This window comes from Lonchura striata, chromosome 1A, assembly GCF_050655825.1.
Source record: "Lonchura striata isolate lonStrDom1 chromosome 1A, ASM5065582v1, whole genome shotgun sequence".
Taxonomy (NCBI): Eukaryota; Metazoa; Chordata; class Aves; order Passeriformes; family Estrildidae; genus Lonchura; species Lonchura striata.
In genome coordinates, this window is record NC_140741.1 from 22,331,820 (window position 1) to 22,354,274 (window position 22,455).

Below are 22,455 nucleotides of genomic sequence, written 5' to 3' on the forward strand. Positions count from 1 at the left end.
TCAGTCCTTGAAATAGCAGCAAATATGAAGTTATTGATGCAGATCTAGCAGCTGCAACTGCAAATACAGCTCTGGTGTTTGAGCAAGGGAATTTATTAAAAACAGACAGAAGAGAATGATTTAATTATATGACACCCTGATTAGCAGCCATTTGGAAAGTGCTCAAGGAGCTGAAGAGAGTTAAAATAGGATAGTCATGATTTGGAAAGAGACCACAGAAGATTAATTGAGGCAGGCATGGAAGGGAAAGGCTCAGAGAGTTTCACATGTTTGGCCCCCGAGGTTGTGAAGGAAGAGGGCTTATGGTGGTACACAAAAGCCACACTGTGCTGAGGATAAATTTTGTTCAGGAGACATTCACTTTTTGGGACAGGAAAAACACAAGGACACAAGGCAATGCGTGCAGGGAGAAGAGCAAATTATGAGAAGGGACATTTCCATCCAGAGACGTGAGGCAGCCTGTGCAAGCAGGGGTGCTTTATCAATGAAAGGATGGCTGGGGATGCAAGACCCTTTAGTTCTCGCTCCTGTGGTACAGAAACAAGTGATGGTCTAGAAACAAAGTGGAGCTCAGCTCTTTCTACCTCAGAATTTTTGTGAGGGCCTGGCTCAGCCATTTGGTAAATAGGCTTGTAGCTGAGTCCGGATGTGGTTCATGGCCCTCTCACTTGCTCAGAAACCATGTGCTCAGCACAGAGGAGTTAACTGCTTCCTCTTCTGGTTCACCTCCTTCACAAGGTGAGTTGAGATCAAATCAGGTGAGTGGTTGCTATGTATAGGGAAGCAGAGCAGGATGGCAAGAAAAAATGGTAAAAACTTAAACTTCTTTAAATGAATAGAGAAATTCACTTAGTAACAGAGAAGGTACAGGTTGTGTGGATGGATAATTATAAGCATGTTTAGACATCTCTGTGATCAAAGAAGCATAAGCTTAGAAATGACCACCAGGCATTTCTTTCTGTTCAGTATTTCTATTTTTTTTTTTTTTTGGCAGTCTTAAAGCAACCTGGACAATGGATAGCCAAAACCAACTCATCATTTCCATGCAGTGATAAGGCAAGCTTGATGAGTATCATGCACTCTGCCAATGTGGAGAAGAAGTATAAGAATGGAAGTCCCAGTAGCACCAAAGTACTAATTGTTGCACAACGAAGATGGGGTCACAGTTGTGGTTGTATTTGTGAAAAATAAACTTATATTATTAGGATGTCTTAGATTAGAGTGTGAAATACCTGTAGGTGCTTGAAGCAAGGACTCAGCTGGGAATTAGGCTGAAAACATGGATTACTTTCTTAGGAAATTATCTACATTCACTGTCACTGCTAGTGCTGAGGAACACTGAGGTATCACAGTCTAAATCTACCCCAGCAGCACCTTCTACAGTACCACTAAAATTTGCATTACAGGAAACTTGCAGCACAGGAATGTTTTATCAGAGTAAATGAGAACATTACATGAAATGTAATTAATTAGGCAAATATAATGTAAGTGTAGGAAAGAATGAAAGGATGAGAAAATTTTCAGATGGCTGCTGGTCCACAGTTTCAATTTACATCATGCAGCTGAAGAGCCTTTTCCCTGCACTCACAGCTAGCCCTTACAAAACAGACCTGTAGAAGCACAGATCTTTCCATTGGCTACAAAGGCAAATATAGTATTTCACTATTTTTTCTACTCATAACCAATCTTCCTCCCTTCCTGCCTACCAGAGGTTATAGAGCAAATTTAATTTTTCTGCCTATGCCTTTACCTGTAAATAAAGCAGGGCTAGGGTGCTAGGGTGTGGTTTCATGTGTTGTCCTCTGATTATAACCCTGGGGGATGGTTAGATGCTCCCTTGTACCATTTTGGACCAGCCAACATTCTCCCACCTACAGCTAACCACAACTTAGGCACATCCAATAACCATTCCCTGTACAGATTCTGGCTGAAGTCTCACGATTTAAGGATAGAGAGGAAGTTTTGCTGTGCAGATCAGAACAACACACTTTCACTTGTTCCAGCAAATGTGATCTCAGTATTGATTTATTTAGTAGCTTAAAGGAAGACTAAGAACAAGATTCTGTCTTCCTGGATATACTTCTTCCTCTTGCTGTAAAGGAAGCCTTTAAAGGCTGTAAGGATAAGCACCTGCCACCAATCCTTTCTCACTGCGATATTGCAGTGGAGGTCCTCTCTTACCCATCACTACTGGAGTGTGACCATAGTTTAATCCTGTTTGTATTAATAGGAATCTCCAGAAGCATAGTTCTCAGCACTTCTTAGCACATGATGGGTGGAATGCAAAGCAAAATATCTTTGTATCTACAAAAGGCCATTGAGGAAACACCAGGCTGGGAGCATCAGCAGCTGCTCCTCATCCTGCTCTGGTTCATCACAGAGTTGGGTGTCTGGATGCTGGCAGAAGAAAGGGGAACAATAAAAAGTGATCTCTTCCACGTTATTAGGACTGTTCATACCACTGTTCATGCCAGCCCACTCCCCCAGAGGGACAAAACCCCCTGTTATCTTTCCAGGGCAGTTCTTTCCTTGCCAAGGACAGGAATTATCTCAGTGATATGAGCAGCTTTACTTTGATAGTGGTGTGAAATAAAGGAGGAAGATAGCTTTAATACTCCTTGTTTAAGTTGTTGTAGGCAGAAATCTTGCCTATCTCTGTATTTTACAGGCATATGAATTGGTCAAATGATAAGCACCACATTGAGTAGAGCAGAAAAAATCAGATTATAGTCTTTAAAAAAAGGAAAAAAATGCCCATCCTTTATAAGATGTCTATAAAAAGGTTAAATAGCCAGAAAAAAACAGTTTGCAGAGAAAACCCTCATGCATTGGCCATAGAATAACCAGGCACATGACTGCTATTACATCTTCAAATCCTATTCAAAGATGTAGGATAGGATTTATGTAACATTTGGCTCCATTCATACACTGAGCAGTCTTTCTCATAGCTTATTTCTTATTGATACCTGATTAATGGTATGAACATGTGCTTCAATAGCACAAAACCTTTGAGAATCACTTAATCTATTGTGCTAATTATTACACTTTTGTCTCAAAATCCTAAAAGAGCATAAGAAAGTAAATCCTGGTACCCTCTGCTTCACTTTGTGAATCACTCTGACCTGCCTTTCTCTGCCTACATGTCTGTAGTTTAAGTGGGAGACTAAGAGGAGGGCAACCCAGTGGCTCAGTTTAGTGGCTCTGTGTGTGTGCTACAGATAGGATTTCCATTCCTTCTGTCTGGTTTCCTGGCTTGGCAAAGGAAAGCAGTGTTGGATCTCCTGGATGAGTGGAGAAGAGAATATCTCAACTCTCAGCAGCAATCTCCCCAGTTAATTAATTATTTATGCTGAAAAGAATATTATAGTCTCTACCAATGCCAAAATGAGAGTGCCTACAGGGAAAGGACCCAAGAAAGTGTACCATATGTAAACAGAAGGGAAATACAGAGTATCTTCACTGCTAAAATCAGGAGTACAATAATACTTTTCATTAATACTGAGAAACACTCTACTTCTCACTCTGTCTTTGCACACCATGTTCTCTTGAAGGAAAAAAATGATGTTACACTGCAGGCATGCTGTTTGTGCCTACTTGTCACTTTTATGTGAGAAGAGGCATAAATGTATACAGGCATTTCCTACAGGTTTTGCAGACAGGATGGGCTCTTTAATAGCATGGCAGTCACTTTTTCAGCCTCTGTCTGCGTGTGTATACGTGTCTGCAAGTCACAGAGAGGGACGCAGAGAGCAAGCTGTGCGGCTGAATTTAGAAAGTTATAGATGTTCTCATCCAGCCCCATGTAATGCAGCAGAGATTCCTTCCAAAAGCCAAGGGAGCAGAAGCTGCAGACAACAGATGTGAAGGGTTTCCCATAACTGTCAATTTTCAAAATGTTTGCATTGAAAAGAGAGGAGGTGCTATTTTGATTGATATTTCAGCTGCAGTATATAAAGCAGAGGAATTCTTCTTACCCTCTGCTTGTCACACTGATCTCACACTCTCCGCTGGACTTGGGGCTACTACTTGCTGCATCTGAAAGACTGAAACTCTCTGGGAATAAAGAATCCTTGTAACAATGCCAGAACCCACCAAGAAAGATGGTAAGCTTAACAAAACATTACCTGAGAGTTTCTTAATTACAGGAATGATGAGTACGTGCACATACGAAACCACTTTTAGACCATCTTGCAGATATCAGCCACAGATCATATTAGGAACAATAGCCACGTAACATCACTAAATCTTTAGAGATCACTGATCTTTTTAGACTAAGAAACAACTTTCAGGCAGGGCTATAGCACAAACCGTTTTAAACAATAAACTATGACTTTGAATGGATATTGAGAAGTTACTTGATTGGGCAAATGCTGTATTCATATTTTAGACTACAGGATTTCTGTAGTGCAATTTGTGGTTTCTCTCTTCTAAGCTATCTAATCTCTGGAAGAGACAAAAAACATTTCTTATGATTTAAAGAGTCAGGACATGGATATGTTTTTCATGCAGTTTTCTAATAGTTATTGAATGGGAAGGATGTGTTTGTGAAACAGTTTTATGGTTCTGGTGAATATATATTCTATACATCTAAATGCATAAGTGAAGAATGTAGTAAGTTATTCTGTACAGCTCTAACTGGAATAATGCATTTTGCCACATTGCAGAAATTTTTATTTTATGTTTCAGAAGGATAGTTACAGTCAGTAATATTGGCCCCTTCTGTGGTACTATTAAGTTCATAGCAAAGAAACTGAGTATGTAGTCAGCTACTGAGAGACTGAATTGTCTGTTGGAGACTGAGAAAAAAGATTAAAAATATTGAGGGTCTATTGTTTAATTATTTATTTAAAAGCTAATCTTGATTTTTCTACCATTTTGAAAATTTAACCTAAATAAGCATCTTCTATTTATAATATTTCTGTAGTTCTTCTTGTGTTTTTCTTTCAAATCTGTAAGTTTTGGTAAGAATTTTTGTTGATTATTTTTTGACATTGACTTATAAAGAGCTCTTGCAGAGCCATAATATGCAGACTGTATGTGCTTTTCAAATATTGGTGAATGAAAGTTATACACACAGCTTCCCTTATGCATTTCCAAATGCAAAACTGAATTTAATCTTTAAGGTAATATTTAAGGTATGGAAAGTATAGAATTCATTATATATAGCATTTATTTTCCATCAGTCCTGAAAGATCTTCCAGGCTCATGTGTGTAGCTTGAATAGGTTTGTTTTATTTAACACTGACTTATCAGTAGTATTGGCTTTTAACAAGTTTATGAACATTTTACAAGATTTTTTTGAAATATTTTCTGGTTTTGTGGAAGGCAAGAGCAGAGTAACTGTCAGGAACATTACTCATTTTTGGCAATTTCTTCAGCTGGGGACGCCTGAAAACTAAACTTTTTTGCACAACTGGGTCTTAAGTAAGCAGTATTGACCAAAGTGATCACTTTACTTGCTGGCCCTTCCCAGTGCTCGAGGACAATGATAGATGAAGTATCCTTCTGAAAATAGTTACACCAAGTGCACGTATTAATACAAGAGCCTAATCCTCCATATCAAACATAGAGCCAAGCCCCTTCTAGAGTGTCTTATTTGTAATTCAAATTATTTACACATGTATTAAGTGTCCCTTTTATTTGATCTGTTATTTGACTGGGTATTATACACTTTAATCAGAATGCATTCTGTGCCTGTCAACTCAAAAGAAAACCCAACCCTAAAATATTTATGCACTTTCAAAAGATATGTGCTTTGAAGAAAATTAGCTTGGAGGCTCATGTTTCTTATTTTGTTTAAAATTAGATTGTTTCAAAGATATTCTGACAGTGCAGTGTTTACTAATGCAGCTCCATGTTTGTGTTACAAAATAAGTGTAGCAGCTCTGAACAACATTATATTGACAATGGATCAAATGTGATTTTTAGTGAGTCAATATTCAGGACCTAAAAATTATTGAAGCATTCTGCCTTAACAGAATTCACAAGGAGTAGTGAGCTCTGGAGAAGTGATAGGATTGGGTTGTACACTAGTTGTTCCTTATTGCACCCAGTTTCTTTGCAGCCAGGAAGTCGGGGGAGTAGCAGGTTTATATTATTGTACTGCAGGGATTAGCTACTTTCCAAAGATTTTTTTGTTGATCAAGAAATCCCCCGAGCTATTGACAAATACTTGCATTGTAAGTGTGAGTACCTACTATGTTAGCGGCAGGAGAATTTGCTACCATTGACAGTACAATAGTGCTACTCATACAAGCTCTACTCGTACCAGCTCTACCAATAAAAATTCAGAACCTCATATGATCATCACAGGCCTGTTCTCATAGTAATTTCCAAAGCGTCAAGGGGTGAAGAAAATTAATCCATAAAGGTGAATCTTGGACTAAGTAATTCTGGGAATTACCACTGGAAGGACTGTCTGAGAAAACTTTGGTGAGCCTGTTGAAGGACTACAATAGAAAACAGAGCTGGGGGGAAATGCTTAAGATTTCTGCATCACATGGGCACCTAAACACAGTTCTTCTGACATTTTCAACAGAAGCAAGCTGCTTGAATTTTCCCATACCCCTCATTTGCATGGATCCTGCAAATTAAAAACAACACACACAAGCAAGTAATTGAGAAATCAAAACCTGGCTTGAATGTTTAGAAAATCTCAGATTTGTGGGTTTTTATCACTGCAGTCCCTGAAGTACATAGCTTAATTCTTCAAAGACAGTGCTGTAACAAGCTCCCAGGCTTTTTTTCAGGCCAAATTCTCTTTGTGCTATTCTAAGATTATTAGATTAACAAAGTGAGAAAATTCCTGACTTGGTGACAGTGTAGCCTCACAAAGCACTCTTAACAAATAGGATCACCAAATTAAATGCACCACTCAGCTTAGAGAAGGTTGCTGGAGGACCTCAGCCTGATGGAATTTGTCACTGTAGAAACAGGCTTCCATGACTAATTATTTAAGGCCTTTATGGTACTCTTAAATAGTCAAATCTTATATATAAGATCAGCTGTAGCCTCTTTGTAGTAGATGGTCACTGGTTGTAGGACAGTTTTGTCTTATCTGGCTCAAAATATATGTGCAAAGTGAAGTTTACATCCATGGGTTAACTTATCTCAGTGGATGGCTGGGGTGTGACTGAGTTGCCAAATGCCTTAACCAGTGCATTTAAATTTAACAGCCTTTAGCTTTCCTGGTGACTAATAAAATAACCCTCCCTCATATAATTACTTCCTACAATTTATTGCAATCACTCAGTCCATCTTTCCTCTCCCCCCTTTCCTTTAACCAATACTCTTAATAAGAGCTGCTCATTAATTAGGTGCCCTCTTAAGCTGTCACAGGCCATGGCATTTGGACACGCTTTTGCAAAAGTGCCAAGTCCCTCAAGAGCAACCTTTTCAAACTATTTGTGGGCATCATCCCACAGAGACAGGTGCAAGTCTGTCCCCAGTAGGCAGCTCTGTAAATTTGCTTTATTTATTCTCCACAGTATAGGAAATAATGCATGGCCATGAATTAAGCGACCATTCTAAATTTTGAGCCAAAGCATTTATCGACTCTCTGCCAACTCCATTTTCTAAGTGTTTGCAAGCTCTGCTTGAATGATGCTGCCTGGAGCTTCCACATTTTGGCAAGGAATCAAAATTTAGACAGTTTCAGTAAAATTTTATTCAAACTACAAATAGCATAGATGCAAAACTTGCGAAGAAAACTACTTGCATATACTGTTTCTTAGAAGAACAATCTGTAAAATACGAAGCAATTTGTGAAAGGAGGCAAACAGACATAAATACCACTGCAGACTGCTTTGGAGATATGGTAACATTGCTCTTCATGAAGACAAACAGTGGAAACAGACTTTACTTCTATTTGCTTTTAAACAGAATTAGATTTTTTTCATTGTGAGTTTTTTTCTATAATTTTATTTGCATTATATGTACAATATTCTAAATAATACAACTGTTGGGTGTATCAAGATAACAGTCACTGTCAAACAAGTCACTTAGTCATATAAATCATATAAGTAGATATGTAGAGCAGCATTCCAGTGAGAAAATAATCTAAGCATGACAGTTAAGACGTAATTAAAGTTAGATGTCTTTTAATACTGTATTTTCAAGGTTAAACAATTTTTCATACGTGAAAAAGAAGCTGAATGGGAATTCTGCTTCATTATACAGATTTAGCTTGTGTCAAATTAAAACTATTGATGGAAAATTTTCCTGAAAATTCAAGATCCCAGCATATGAACATTTTTTAACATTGTTTGGTGCTTTCCATGCAGAAGACTGGACCTGTATAACCATTCCATATGGCACCACATTGGGTAGTGCAGCTGCTCTCTCCTCACTGCATGGTGATGCAAAAGAAAAGCATACAGACATCCATCTTCTGCTATCATCAGTGTTCCCCTGCAGCATTGACTGTAGAATGCACTCCCATTATTTTTAACTTCCTTCATTCTCAGTCTCGGAGCCAAACCACACTCAAAGTCAGGCCCCAGTGTATCATTTGCAAAGCTCGGTATTCAAATCACAGGTAAACGAGTTTTGGTGGAGATGAAAGAGTGAAACCCTAACCCCTTATTTTATTTTCCCTCTCAATTCTTTAGAAAGTTTCTCTTCATCACCTCCAGCTAATAAATGTTAAGCCCTCCACAAATGAAAGCAAACTTACGCCTCAGAGCTGTAATCAGATCCCTGGGGGTGGGCTGCGCTCTCGCCGTGTGCCCCACGGAGCAGCTCCTCCTGCTCAGACGGTGTGGTACGCTGGGAGCTGATTATTCCTAGGTTGCCTTTGCCCTCCCATTGCCAACTCCTAAGTGTGGCTCCCACCCTTCCTTCTGAGATACCAGAGCATCTCAGATTTAAGCTTTGACCTTCCGCCTCCATCGTTGCTGTTTCGATCAAATTAATTTTGACTGAAAATTCACCATAATTTATCTTTGGGATATTATGTTTTCATTTATTATGGCATAAATTGAAGGCACTACACTAACTTTTGTTTTTTATACAATGCGTTGACTTCAATACTGCTGAAGGAGGATAATGAAAAATTGATCTGGCTTACTTGCTGTTGTTCTTGAGTTGAAAAGCTTATCCATCCTGTGTGAAAAACAGCGCATCTGTGCACAAGAATAAGATATTTAATATTGTCACACTAAAATGTGAAGCTCATTCAGCTTAGGAGGAAAGCATGGAACAGCCTTTCAGCAGATAAGAGAGCGCCTTGTACTTGGCAAAACTGAATTTAGCAAACACTGTCTTTGTGCCTCCCTATACTGCACCTGTTGGGAAGATAAATAAAGGCCTACCCAGTTCTTTCCCCTCATACCTCCTAAATATATCACTTTAAGAGAGCTCTAAAAAAACCAACCATGCTACAGTACTCCTCTGTTCCATGAAAAACTGAATGAGTTTTTCAATATTACTTTCAGGGGACTACCAAACAAGGTGGCTGTATAACCAAACAATAGCAGAGAGATCTGGGGGGACTTCAGCTGTGAAAACATTTGTAGCTGCCTAACACATCAACAATCCTTGGAAAATAAGTCATGGAATGTATTCCATGTTTCATCAGGGGATATGCAGAGCGTTCCTTAAAGGGGAAGAGCAAATCAAGTTTGAAAACTAAATTACCTGGGGAAACTTCCCAAGGGATAGGGATGAATACTAGATTCATAGGAATGCAGAGGTTACAGTAAATTAGAGGTCCTAATTTAAGAATTGCTCTAGAATGGAAATAAAAAAAAAAAAATAAAAAAAAAAAAAAGGATTGTTCTTATACAGACACTAAAGTGACTTTGTCCTGAATGTAAATATCCATAAAATGAAGGACAAGAAAACCGAATAGGATTGTTAACTTCAGTTGTAATTAGTTTTCTCACATCCACTTCAAGCAGTTTTATCTCTTGAGTTTGAGGAACAGTGTGACTGAAAAACAGCCCCTTCTCGTCCCACCCAGACCACTCTCTCTCTTGCTCTCAGCCACAAATGAAGTGCTATTTCTGAAGACTTCAAACAAGGGTTTCTCTTTTTCACTGCTGTTAGAGAATCATTAGTTGAAGCCATTTTTCCATCATTCCACCATCATTCACTTTATGATACCAGGAGTTTTGCTCTTTTGCTTTGAACAGTTGCTGGTGTTTTAAGTGTTAGGGACGAGAGGAGTCGCCTGAGATGAATGTCCATGTTAGTCCATTGAAAGTGTTGGTAACTTTGCAACCCTACAAAGATCTTAATGGTCTTTACACTGTCACAGAAGATCTCTGGGTTAGGAAGCAGATACCCAGCTGGAAGGATGTGTCAGTGAACTCGGTGTTCCCACTCCCAGCGGTGTCAGCCGCTCATAGAAGTCAGAGGTGCCCAGTCTGCTGCTACTCAGCTGACCAGCCAGCAGTTGCCAAACATAGGTGCTCTACTGCCACATAAGATGCCCTGAGATACACAGAACACCCATCTTGGGCTGGCAGATATGACCCAGGACCCGTGGGAAGCCTGCAACACCATGGAATAGCAGCTAGGAAACAGATGGCCACCCTACAGGATCTGAATGGCCTTGATCCCCTGTGTATATGCAAATTGAGCCATAAACAAGTATTTTACAGTGAATAAAAATCTAATTCCATCCATTATAATGGCAGCTTGGACTCCCAGCTCACATCATAAACACACTCATGTGCTTCCCTTTTTCTGAGCACCATAATAAGAATGCAGGGCTATTGTACAATTAGTTCAATTTGCTGAAGGAGGGTTTAAGGGTTTTATGCAGTGGGTAGTTTTGTAAGAAGACAAGGAGAGACTTACATTCCATTATTATTTGCATGTGATACTCAGATGCTCTTCCCCAAAAATAAGGGAGTACATTAGGCTCAGATTACCTTGAGCAGAGGAGTGCACCTTTCTGTAGTCTATAATCTGCTTCATGCATTGATAAAAATAAAATAATACCAATGAAAAAAGGTTCTAGTGCCATTCTTTTGTTATTTTTAAGAATCTGATGCTTTTACTTGTTTTATTTTTATAAGAAGGCATCAATATGTTTTCTTTCATGGCTGAGTGTTTTAATCAACTCAGAATTAAATTGTTGCACTCCTTTAATGAGAGAAAACAGAAAGCTGCACTCCTGTTCAAATCAATAGTAATTAATCTTCTTCCTTTTTATACAAGCTTACTCTCACTTCCTCCAGCAGCTTCATGCTGTTAGATGAATGATTGGTTGCATCAGTGATATTTATACCTATGGGCAAAAAAGTTTCTGAATATTTTACAAAGTGTTCAACAAAACAAATATAGATTTAGAAAACTCCAATAATTCCCTTTTCTGGAATTTACCCTTAATATTTTGGTGTAGTCTTAGTTCCTAGAGCTCACTGAATTACCAGATGTTCAGCCAGGATGAAGCAGCTTAGAGAAGAGAGTGAATTAAAGTAAAAATCCAGTTCTGTGTCCAACAGGATGTGATGTCCTAGGAAGCCATTCTAGCACACATGCTTTTCTGAAAATTTCTGTTAACCTTCACCACTTCCTGGGCTGCTGGAGGGACAGAAAGTTACTTTGCATTCAAGAAGTCTGAAGATAAATTTCTGCTCAGAAACCTCTCAGACCCTAAAATAAGCAGCCTACACCAAAGGGAGTGGTTCCTCTCTGACTTCCTTCATCCATTACCTGTGCCTGTATTGCTACCAGCATCTTCACAGGAGTCAGTGGAACCTAGACTAAGGTGATAGGGGATGATTTACACCCACATGGCTTAGAACAGTCTCTTCTGAAGACCAGTCACACCCACAACCCCCTCTGCTGGTTGGCCAAGTGTCTTTATGTGTATTTTTGGTTCAAAGTGACAATATAACCTGTGGTTTCTGCTGCACTTAGCCATTATGGTGTTAGATGTCATAATACTGAGATATTGCATGCCCTGCTTTCTCTTAGTGCTAGGCGGAGGCTAATTCAGGACATTAGACCTCCTCAAGTAATGTTGAAGGGCTGCTGAACAGAAAGTCAAAGATGACAGGGTCTCAGAAAAGTTCAAAAATGAAAACAAAAAAAACCCCCACCATCCTAAAAAATTGCTTCATGGACTGTCACAAATATGATGACTTGTAAGTTGGTCAGTGCAAGTGTTTTTTCTGCCAGAAGGTAGGAGCATGGTTGGGTAACTCATTCCAGAGTTTAGAGCTCCTCCATGGTCCCAAAAGTGTACAGACTACACAGTAAGAAGGGAGTCCTGCTGTATCTTACAGCAATGATCAAGACAGTCACTGCTCTCCCTTCCCTGGAGATTAAGAAATAGTTCTTACATAATTTCCTCTCCCTGGCCTGTTACTAATTGAAAATAGCATGTGATCTACTTCCTAGAGCAGCTGTCCTTATATGTGATGGCTTCAGCAAGTTATTTTGATCAGGTGATTATTACAAAAAGTTCTGTTCTAATTTAATTCTCTGTAGGCTCAAATGGTGGTTTTAGGAAGCATTGAAAGCATTGTTCAGTAGTAGCATGATGCTTCCTGAGATGGATCTGTATTAAAATACGCTCATCATGTCTTTGCTGGCCCAGAATAACTCCCTAATTTTGGTCATAAGTGCTAAGAAGAGGTTGTTGTCAACCATAGACAAAGATGAAGATTCTCTTTTCCTACAGATTTCTGTAAAACTCTTAGCTCTGTATATATAGACAGTAACTGCAGACACATGTTCTGAACGGACAGGATGGAATATGATGGGCAGTGATTGAGCAAAAGTAACTCACACTACAGCATAATTACTTTCTCCTCCAAGGGGAGTCATACTTTCTTCAACCAGCTTGCAAATCTGGTCCAAAAGCCTATTCCAGATTTTTCCTTCTCTCAAAGGCCAGAAGCTGTGACAAAATTAGCTGAATACAAATGTAGTTAAAACTGAAAGAGACCACAAATGAAAAGTTTATTATATTAGCTGGTGGGAGTCGTCTTACTCCTTGATACTCACCTGCTCCAGTGTGTTAGTGGACTAGAAAAAGCAGAAAAACAACTCCTGAACAGCTGTTGAATTCCAATTTCCAGGTATTTTTGTGTTTATTTTTATAGCTTTCTGCCACAAGATCTTTCCTGTGGAGAAGAAATGCACCAGCTATGGCCCCCAGAACCAGTTCCAACAGCATTAAAAGGAAGAAAAACTTCCTCTAATTGATCTGAGCTGATTGAGTGTGTGTGGTGGGACCTTTCACTGTTTTCTGGACTGAAATTAAATATCTCAAACCATTTGCACACTTCGATGTGCGCAGCATTGCATGTCCATCCTTTTGCAACAATTTTCTTCATTTCCAGTGCCATTAAATCATTGTTCCTGTAAAAATTACAGAAACCCTTGCTCCTGGTGATGTGGAGAATATCTGTGGCTTGAGATATCTAGGAACAACCACGTGAGAAATGCCATGCAGAATGGAATCATTTACAATTAATATCTTCTGAGTCTCATCCTGTGATACTCATGTAGATAGAGATATACATAGACACACTGTAGCACGTTTGGTATCTTGTGTTTTTATAAGAACATAGTATCTAGGTCAAAAACATTATTTTAGACCCAAAGAAGAGTGTAATTCCAAGGGAGACTGTGGCTGCCACTCCCCCACAGATGCAGACTTCACTGAAGGCACAGAGGGTCAGATGCCTGATGACATTTTTTCCATGGCATTCCCTCCAGCCTTACTAATCTTTCATCTAAGCTTTCCTTAGCCCTATTTTTAAAGGGGAAATCTGACCTCTGTCCTGTGCCCCTTTTTCTTTGCCCTTGTTTTGCATTTCCATGTTTTGCAGTGAAGTTTTCCCGCTTACCCAACAGCTTTTTTAGCTGGAGAGAAACCATATGCCGTGAGCTGTGAGTGTAATTCATAACAGCATCTTAAATGCATTTTGCTGTCAGGCTTTGTAAGAGCTTTCTCTCATACATATCACTTACTGATTTACTGATGCAAACCCTCACAGCTTGTCTGCAAACATCCTGCTGTGTGCAAACATTCCCAAAAGGCAGAGCTAAGTGTTTAGGTTTTTTTAAAGTGAAGGCATATAGTTGTCACAGTTATCTCCATTGATGCAGGATGAGATTGAGGGGTAGAAAACATTAACAGTAGAAACACTGAGGGATGTTTGTAATTTCATGTGTGAGCACCCACAAAAGGACATACATGATTTCATGTAGGTCTCCTAAATTTTCACCCATAGAAAGGGTCCTTTCTTTCCACATGTGCAAAATACTTCTAAAGGTTTCTCAAAACAATAATGAATCCCTGGAATCTAAGCAACAATAAATATTTACATACCAACAAGCTTACAAAAAGAGAGAACTCTGTAAGTCAGTACACAAAAATCCCAAGAAAGAAGTAAGTTTCTGAGTTTAAAGTCACTATCTGATTCTTTTAGTGCTTACTACCAGCAACACTGCAGCTCTGATACAAAGCTTTCCTGTATTGCCAGTTTAGGCTATTTTTTTTTTAATTCTTCTCCAAACTTAATTATAAATCCACTTCGCTTAGTATCTACTGGGATATTGAAACTCACAAAAAGTAGTAGCCTCTGAATTTTGTAGTCCATAGGTTTGAGCTACCCTTAGCAAACCAAAAGTGGGTGCCACTACCTTCTTTTTCATCTTGAGTGAGGCGTTTTCCACAAGTGTGATGACTGAAAACAAGCACTGGGTAGAAAATTCAGGGTGGAACAAGTGATGGATTATTAGTGATTAACGACTTGGAACAATCCCTAATCACGTAGGCGCCTGACAGCCCTGAGCCCGGGCTCCTGTTACAATCCCCTTCTGTACGGCTCTGCCTCTCCAGAGGAGGCTGGGGGCTGAAGTGCAGATGACAGGAGAGTGCTCTTATCTGAAGGAAGTCTGAGAAGACTCTTCCTTCTTGAAAAGATCATGGAGTATCAGATTATCTGTCACCCACTGTCAAATAGAGTTTAGCAAATGTTTTTCTCATTTGGTATTTGGATACGGTCGTGACAATGTTTAGACCCAGTTATATATTACTCTGACATATATTACTCTGACAAAGAGCTCATAACAAGCTGATACACTAAATCCTTGGCAAATCCCAGCATGTGAGTGTCTGCTTTTGCCCTGAACGTCACAGAAAAGTCTGTGATCAAAAATCACGGAATGGGAAAACCAGCAGGATTCCATTTTAAATCACTGAAATGTTTTAGTCTGAATTTTATTGAAGATGAAACCCATCAGCATGTCTCAAATGTTCCCTTGTAGCTGACTGAAAGAAGATAGATTGCATGAATTCATGCCACCACGCCTTATGTCGATGTCATCATTTTCCCTAAGGGTCAATCTCCCTGCGTGGAATGATTTCCCACTGTCTGCACACAACCACAGGACTCTGAGGATAACTCTGGGTGCACTGAACAATAGGAGACAGTCATTTGTGGAACTCACTGCAATTATGTAAAGCATCAGGTCATAATGTGACTTCCATAAAAAAATACTGCAAATTATTTTCTTTATTCACAGTGAAATATTTCAGGAGAGCTCAGCAAAATAATCGCGTTGTGTTTTGGGTTGAGCAAGACTTAAAGGCATTTTTCCAAACTGGTGAAATGCTTCCTCAGCTTGTTGGGAAATTATCTGGCAATCTGAAAGAAAGTCCATTACTAGTTAAGTACTCATCTCTTGAAATAAATGATCTTTCAATGTTGTTGCTGACTTTTATCCTGTAATTAGAAGCGCAACTGCCATTAAAAGTGTATTGTTAAATTTGAAGAATAGATTACTTTCATTCCTGAGCAGCAGTTCTGTGGTTTATGAAATTTTTTTATCCAATAACCTTGTCTACATTATTACTTTTCGAAGCTTTCAAGAAGGATGTTAACATTAGTCACTGTACTTCTATCTCTGGTAACACACAGTGGTATTTTGCTATCAATTTGCCCCTGGGAGTGTCTTGAGATAAATGAAAATATTTGCCTCTAGAGAAAAATTATTAAGGACTTATTGCAAGGAAGGATAGGAAACTGGATATTGTCATACTTTTAAAGTGGGATCAGACTATTCTGATGAATGAATTAATTTATTTTGGTACATACATAACAAAGATCAATTAGACTTGGGTTATTTAAAAGAAGAATTTCCCACGGCCTGAGTAGGAATGGAAAGAAACAAACCTGAACTACGCCAAGCTCCTGCATTTTCTGTTTACTCAGTGCAGTTCCTGAGCACAGGAACTCACCTGGCTCACTGTGGCTAGGCTGTCCCATGTCCCTGCAGGTCCTAAAGGGCTGAATGTCCCCTGGGACAAGCGGATCCCTGGTTTTCCCCAGGGCAGGGATCCAATCACCCACTGCAGGGTAGGAGCCCAGCCCCAGGTCAGGGTGGGGGGCTCTTTTCACAGACCTAAACGCAGCTTTTTGAATACAAAAAGGAGTAGTAAATAATCCCAGCTGGGCTGCAGAACAGGAGCTCTGCAAAGCTCCCACCTGCTGCCCCTCCAGGAGTCTGTACTACCTCCTCAGACTGAGAAAAGCAAGGGCTTTCAGGTATGGCACTGCAGGGGTAAACCTGTGAGCTTCTCAAGTCCACCACTGGGGTTTCAGGACTGCTTTTGTTTGTTTGTTTTCTTGGTTTGTTGTGGGGGTTTTTGGGGGGGTTTTTTGTTTGTTTATTTGTTTTTTGGCTTTGCAATGTAAAAACAGGAATGCTGCTACTGTCCTTTAGACATAAGCACCCATCTCGTTGGCAATATTTGCAAAAGGAGTTTTCTCTTTTCTGGAGTCAGAATCGTGCAGTGCATCATGTGAAGCAGTGCTAAAGAATAGCTCTGGTGACTGAAAACTGGTAGGTGAGGAATGCAGAATTTCAGGAGTTGGGAATCATCTCAGGCTCACATTAAGTTGGTGGTATAGAAACTAAGATGATGCCATAATAGAGGAAAATTTGAGGCTCTCTATAATTTGTAGGAAGAAGCTGATTTTGTGTGGGATTTCCACAATTTTCACTACATACATCTGAGAAAAATGCGTAAGAACTTTTTTCAGCAACATTCAGTATTGCATATACCTCATTGTATAACAAGTTTTGCAGTGACATTTCAAAATAGAATGTTCGTATTTCGAAATGTGGAAATAAAATTTAACACATAAGAATGTGGAATAAATGATAAATCAATGTCACCATGAATAGTCTCAGGCTCTGCAAGTATAGTTGTGCTGACAAAGCCTTCTCATGAAGGTGTAGTAATGACTGTAAACTGAATTTCTTCAAATTGCTAAGGACTGTAACACATTTCAGCAAAACTCCTCTGTCTGGTAAGTGGATAACAAGCAGAACTTTATCTACAAGATTTTGCACTCTAGATAGCATCACAAACTTTTAGTCTCGGAAGTCAAAAAAGCCCAAAAATTGAGATTTTTGGTTTGGTATGGTTTTAATGATGAAATAAATTAGAAAACTGTGATTGAAAAACACTCAGTGAAAAAAAGTTTAGTCAAAAAGTGCAACAACATTTGGCACTCAAATTGTGGTCTACTGCTAGTCTGTGATATGTGATATACCAGCATTGATACTAATTTTTTCAAAAGTGCTCAGGAACTAACTTTTATGGGTTATTTTCTTTGATATAAAGTAAGAGAAGAAAGATATTACATAAATAGAATGGAATTAAATTACTCTATGCTGGTGCCTTGTGGACTGAGTAGGCTAAAAATGAGTTTAAGAATGCATGGGAACTTGATAACTAGACTATAGCTACTAAACTTTACCTATCCATCTTAAATACTGTCAGTGCTTGGCAGCTTTCTAGATCCCTGTTATAGTGCACATGAAATTTTGAGGCTGAAAAAGAAGATACTTAGACGATTATAGACATATAAATATATATTTTATTAAATTACTTTTGTTCAAGGTCACGGTTACAGTGTTTTTTAGAGATTAATTCCTATGTGAAAGCATAAGAAATGAATGGATGCTTATATACAGTCAGGTTTGTTTTAACAGCATCATTTCAGAAAAGTGGAAACCACAAGGAAAACACTAAATAAGCAATGATTGTTTTATGCACTTCTATAACTATGAATGAACTGTGAAGGAAAAATCTGAACTCAACAATTACATTGCAGCTCTGTCTGTGAATCTGTAAACTACTTTTTTGGTGTCTAGTCCATTCCACAGAATTCCCTATTACAAGACTTTTGTTCCAATTGTTCATTCAGTTTTTCAGCCCTCAACTCAAAGAACATTCTTACACTTAGCATGTGACAGTTTGATTGGCTCTGGTGGCCCATAAAATCCTTTACAATGGAAAGCATTTAGATTAGTCCTGAAATGGGACTACTCTAAGCGAGTTTACATGCTGGGACTAGTTATTATCCTCAGGCTTTTTGAATTTTAATCATATGCCAAAATAAATTTTTAAGCAAACTTTTTGTTAATTTTCCTTCTTCTTCAGTTTCTACCTAAACACGTGTTGCTGGACTGTGGCACTTTTAGCTGTTGGAATATAAAATAACTTATTCTTCAGTGAACATGCTGATTTGTTCACATTGTTACAATAAGGAGTCTTTAACAGAAGGTTGCTGTTTTCACCTTTAAACACTGTCGCAAGTCAAACCTGGTAGTTTATCTTGTACAAGTCACCACTAGAAGTGGAAACAGAAACTAGAGATACATTATAAATGCATCAGTTTGGCTCTATCACACTATTGGCCACAATAATAGTCATTTGGCCAGCCAACTAAGCACCAATAAGCCACCAGAGCTTATTTACTTCAGTCCTTTAGAACAAATCTGCTTTCAGGATTTAGGACCAATGACTGTTTAGAACAGTTTCTCTAGGTATATTTTAAAAATAACAATACCCATGGAAATTCATAAAATAAGGTAATGATTTCAGCTGGTATTGTAGTTTCTTGCTTCTGCTCAGACTGGAAATTGTCTGTGGAAGTTGCACACAAATCAGATCATTTCTCAGTGGAGAACAGGCTCATGAGGCACCAGGCAGACCCTGTGTGCATGACTGTGCTCAGATTTTGCAGAATGTGAAACATTATTCTCTTCTTTTTTTTTAATTAGTAATAATTACTTCAATATTTACTTCCGTTTAAGTCCACTTGAATACACTTTTATTGATTAGAAATTACTTTGAACCAAGTCCTCTCTTTTCCAGCTTGTTTTCTGGGGTCTGCTAACAGTACTGTTTCCCAATGAAATGCTCCTTATATTCTGGTAATATCTATCGTTTGTTGAGTAAATTCCTGTCTCTCAAAAGCTGAGGCTATGCCTTTTACCCACATCACTGATGCCACTGTGATTTGGCTGAAGTGTCACAAAAAATTGTCCAACCATTTTGAGCCATTTCTCTTCTTCGGAGCACCTTTTCTTCTGTGAATATAAGGAATGAAAGGAATAAGCTTCACTGCTTTTGTCTGCTGCTGATCTGGACATGAGGTGTGTCAAGCAACTGTTCCACATCCTTAGGTTCCCTGTCCATCTATTTCAGTGGAGCCTCTACCTCGGGAGAAAGCCTGGTGCCACCAGGACAGTTCCTGTGTCCTACTGGGGCTGGGCACAGGGGACAATCCTTACACATGACAACTGCTCAGGGGCTGGGGTGAGCCCTGCTCTCTCCCCAAACCAGCATTTTGTCTATTTTTGTCTGACAAGCAGAGTCAGCCCTTTAGCAATGCCTACATAACAGTTATATTGGTCTGATCCCTTGAGGCTGGGTCCACAAGATGAATCCACCTACTTAAATCTGGCACAAGTTGATGGTGACAGGTCTTTGACAAAAAGCCCTGAGTGACTCTCCTCATGTTGTTTGACATATGAGAATCTCTTTAATATGTTGCTGTTGCAAAGACAGATATCATACCTGTGTCCATGATGGCGCAGCCATAGTCCTGCTTTCCTTTCTGGGTAAATGGGGGATAAATCCTCTGCTCAGACTGGGTGAAATTCTGAATCCCTTGGATATTCTTTTCTGGGTTGTAACTGATCTGTATAGAACTGCAGGGAGAAATTAATGTGAATGTTCCAGTCCAATGTCAGTGAAATGCTATCTTTAGGCTTTCTGCAAGCCCTGTTACCTAAGGTAAAAAATAAAACAAAACCAAAAAAACCCCACTCACCATTCATTTTCCAAAATTACTGAAAGTTCTTATGCCTACCCAAAACAAAGCTGGTTGAGTACAGAGCTGAATGGTAGGCAGGACTATCCAGCCAGACCTCATTCCTAGTATGCTTGCTGACAGGTTGTAGTTCTTGAATGCTCTGAACTGCAGGTCTCCAGGATACTTTGCTTTCAGCACAGCAATAGAGCAGGACCTGGAGACTGTTTTAGAACCATCATCATGCCTCATTATGATTGCACTCCGTTGTGAAAGGCAATATATGTGGTGTCAGGGAGTCTCTATGTTGTGTACTGCCAGAAAAGCCAGTGGAAGTGGGAATCCAGAGCCCTTGAGAACTGGTCAACACACACTGACATCCCTATGTCTGTTCCATGCCAAAGCTTCTTCTGGCTGTTGCAGGTCAGATGCCAGTGCAATCAGACCTAAAATGGAATTGAATATTTAAATAATGACAGCCTCAATTTAACATGGTTCTGAAGTATTTTCGTAACTTTAGCACATCAATTAAAATAATGGAACTTTAAGCTTAGTTATCTATATACACAGCAAGAGATTTTAAGTCTTATTTTACCTGAAAAACTGAACGCTATAAATATGGAAAAGAGATGGAAAATTGTTGGTAATGGGTCAAGTTGCATCTCCTGCTGATTTTAAAGTGTGTATGTGTGCATATATAATTATAAATCACAAATAAAAATGTCTTGGCTCTAAGTGCTCATATCCCGTGTCAAACTGGATCCTGAATGCATCTCATGATGTGGCTGAGGCATGAAAGCATTTCTGGAGATGATATCTAAGTGGCAGTTGTGCTTTCATTTTATTTGCTAACTACACTTAATGCACTACCTTTTCTGAGTAGCCATGCAGAGAAGTCTGCTAAGTTCATTCCTGTCCTTGCTGTAGAATTACATCTGGGCAGGTGCATTACCAGTTTCACAGCCAATGACTATCCCAAGGTCTGTGTTTAGCACAACACAACCCACTGAAATACAACATTCTCAGTTCTCACATAGAGAACTGCAAAAAAGAGACCTTTTGTTTCAGAACTCTGACCAGAAGTTAACTTTATTTATTCTGTAGAAGGTGCACTTGACATTATGGTGTCAATTCAGTGGTAACTGGACCCTCAACAACCTCATTCCCTTTTAGCTCAAGAGGCATCATTGCAACCCCAGTGCAATGAACTGCACTTTTCCAAAGGGATTGAGGATTGCCTGCTGGAGACTTTCTCCACCAGCAGTGCCCTGACAATGCCTGGACAGAGCACCATATTAGGCAACAGACTATGGGGAATGGCATGTGGGGACTCCAGGGAGCATGCCTCCTAAGGAAGGAGCACAACCATAAGCTGCTGGTTGAGAGCACAGAGTCCTGTCCTGGCTGACAAGCCTGCTGCAGAGGTCAGCCAGAGAGGGCTATCATTCTTTAGGGAGGTGGAAACAACTCAGAGCTATTAATGGTTTTTTTCCTGGCTGTCCTCAGTGATGGAACTGTAAGCCAGGCATGACCATGAAAGGGGTTGCACATGGCCAAAAGATTATGTTGAAGTATCTCCCATGTCTCTGACACCCACAGTGCCTGTGTTTTCTTCCCACATTATACTTCAGGTTGAGCTCCATTGCCGCAGTTTTCTTAGCAGCAATCTGAACAACCTTGAATTATGGTTGAGAAAACAAACCACTCACTTCTTGGTCTGGCTTCAGTCATCATCCCATCACAGAATTGCAGAATAGCTGAGGTTGAAAAGGACCTTTGGAGATAGTCTAGTCCAAGCTCTCTGCTAGGAACAGGGTCCAATAGAGTAGGTTGCCTGTGAGAGTGCTCAGGTTTTGAATGTCTCCTTTTGTAGTCTGCATGCATGAGACAAGGTTCAGACTATAAAAATAATGTTTCAGGTCTGGTCTGTGCCATAGACTTTGGCTAATATCTGTGCTGGGTGATGCAGGACTTGTAAGATGTGTGACTGCTGAGCAGCATTACAGTGTTGATGAAGCCACGGAATACCTCTCAAAATGAAAGAAAAATTCAAGGCAAATCCCTCAAAAGTCTCATAAGCCCTTCATCTGAGAGTGGAAAGTGCTATATTTGTTGAGTTTTTAATTATAAGTTTGCAACTCTTACTGGTGAGCCAGAGAGGATTTTCTAATGCAGTGTTCACAAGAATACTCCCTGTTCCTAGCTATTAAATTTCACAAGGAAAATTATACAATCAATAATTTCCTCCTATTACTTTTCCATGCAAGAGACATACTTCCATGCCACAATGATGTCTCAGCAGAAACAGTGAGAAATATCATGGTAGCAAAGCAAATAGGTTCCAAGACATACTCTTTGTGGTACAACTTTCATG

At 39.4% G+C, this 22,455-nt stretch overlaps 1 protein-coding gene across 15 annotated transcripts in view; it reads left to right on the forward strand.

Annotated features, from left to right (window-relative positions):
* Positions 1 to 3,945: 3,945 nt before the first annotated feature.
* MYBPC1 (myosin binding protein C1) overlaps positions 3,946 to 22,455 on the forward strand; it is a 69,572-nt gene continuing 51,062 nt past the window's right edge. For all 15 annotated transcript variants that reach the window (XM_085570282.1, XM_085570287.1, XM_085570288.1 and 12 more), the window contains exon 1: positions 3,946 to 4,103. In XM_085570282.1, coding sequence (XP_085426408.1) covers positions 4,079 to 4,103 — 25 coding nt within the window. In that variant the 5' untranslated portion in view covers positions 3,946 to 4,078. The remainder of the gene's footprint in view (positions 4,104 to 22,455) is intronic.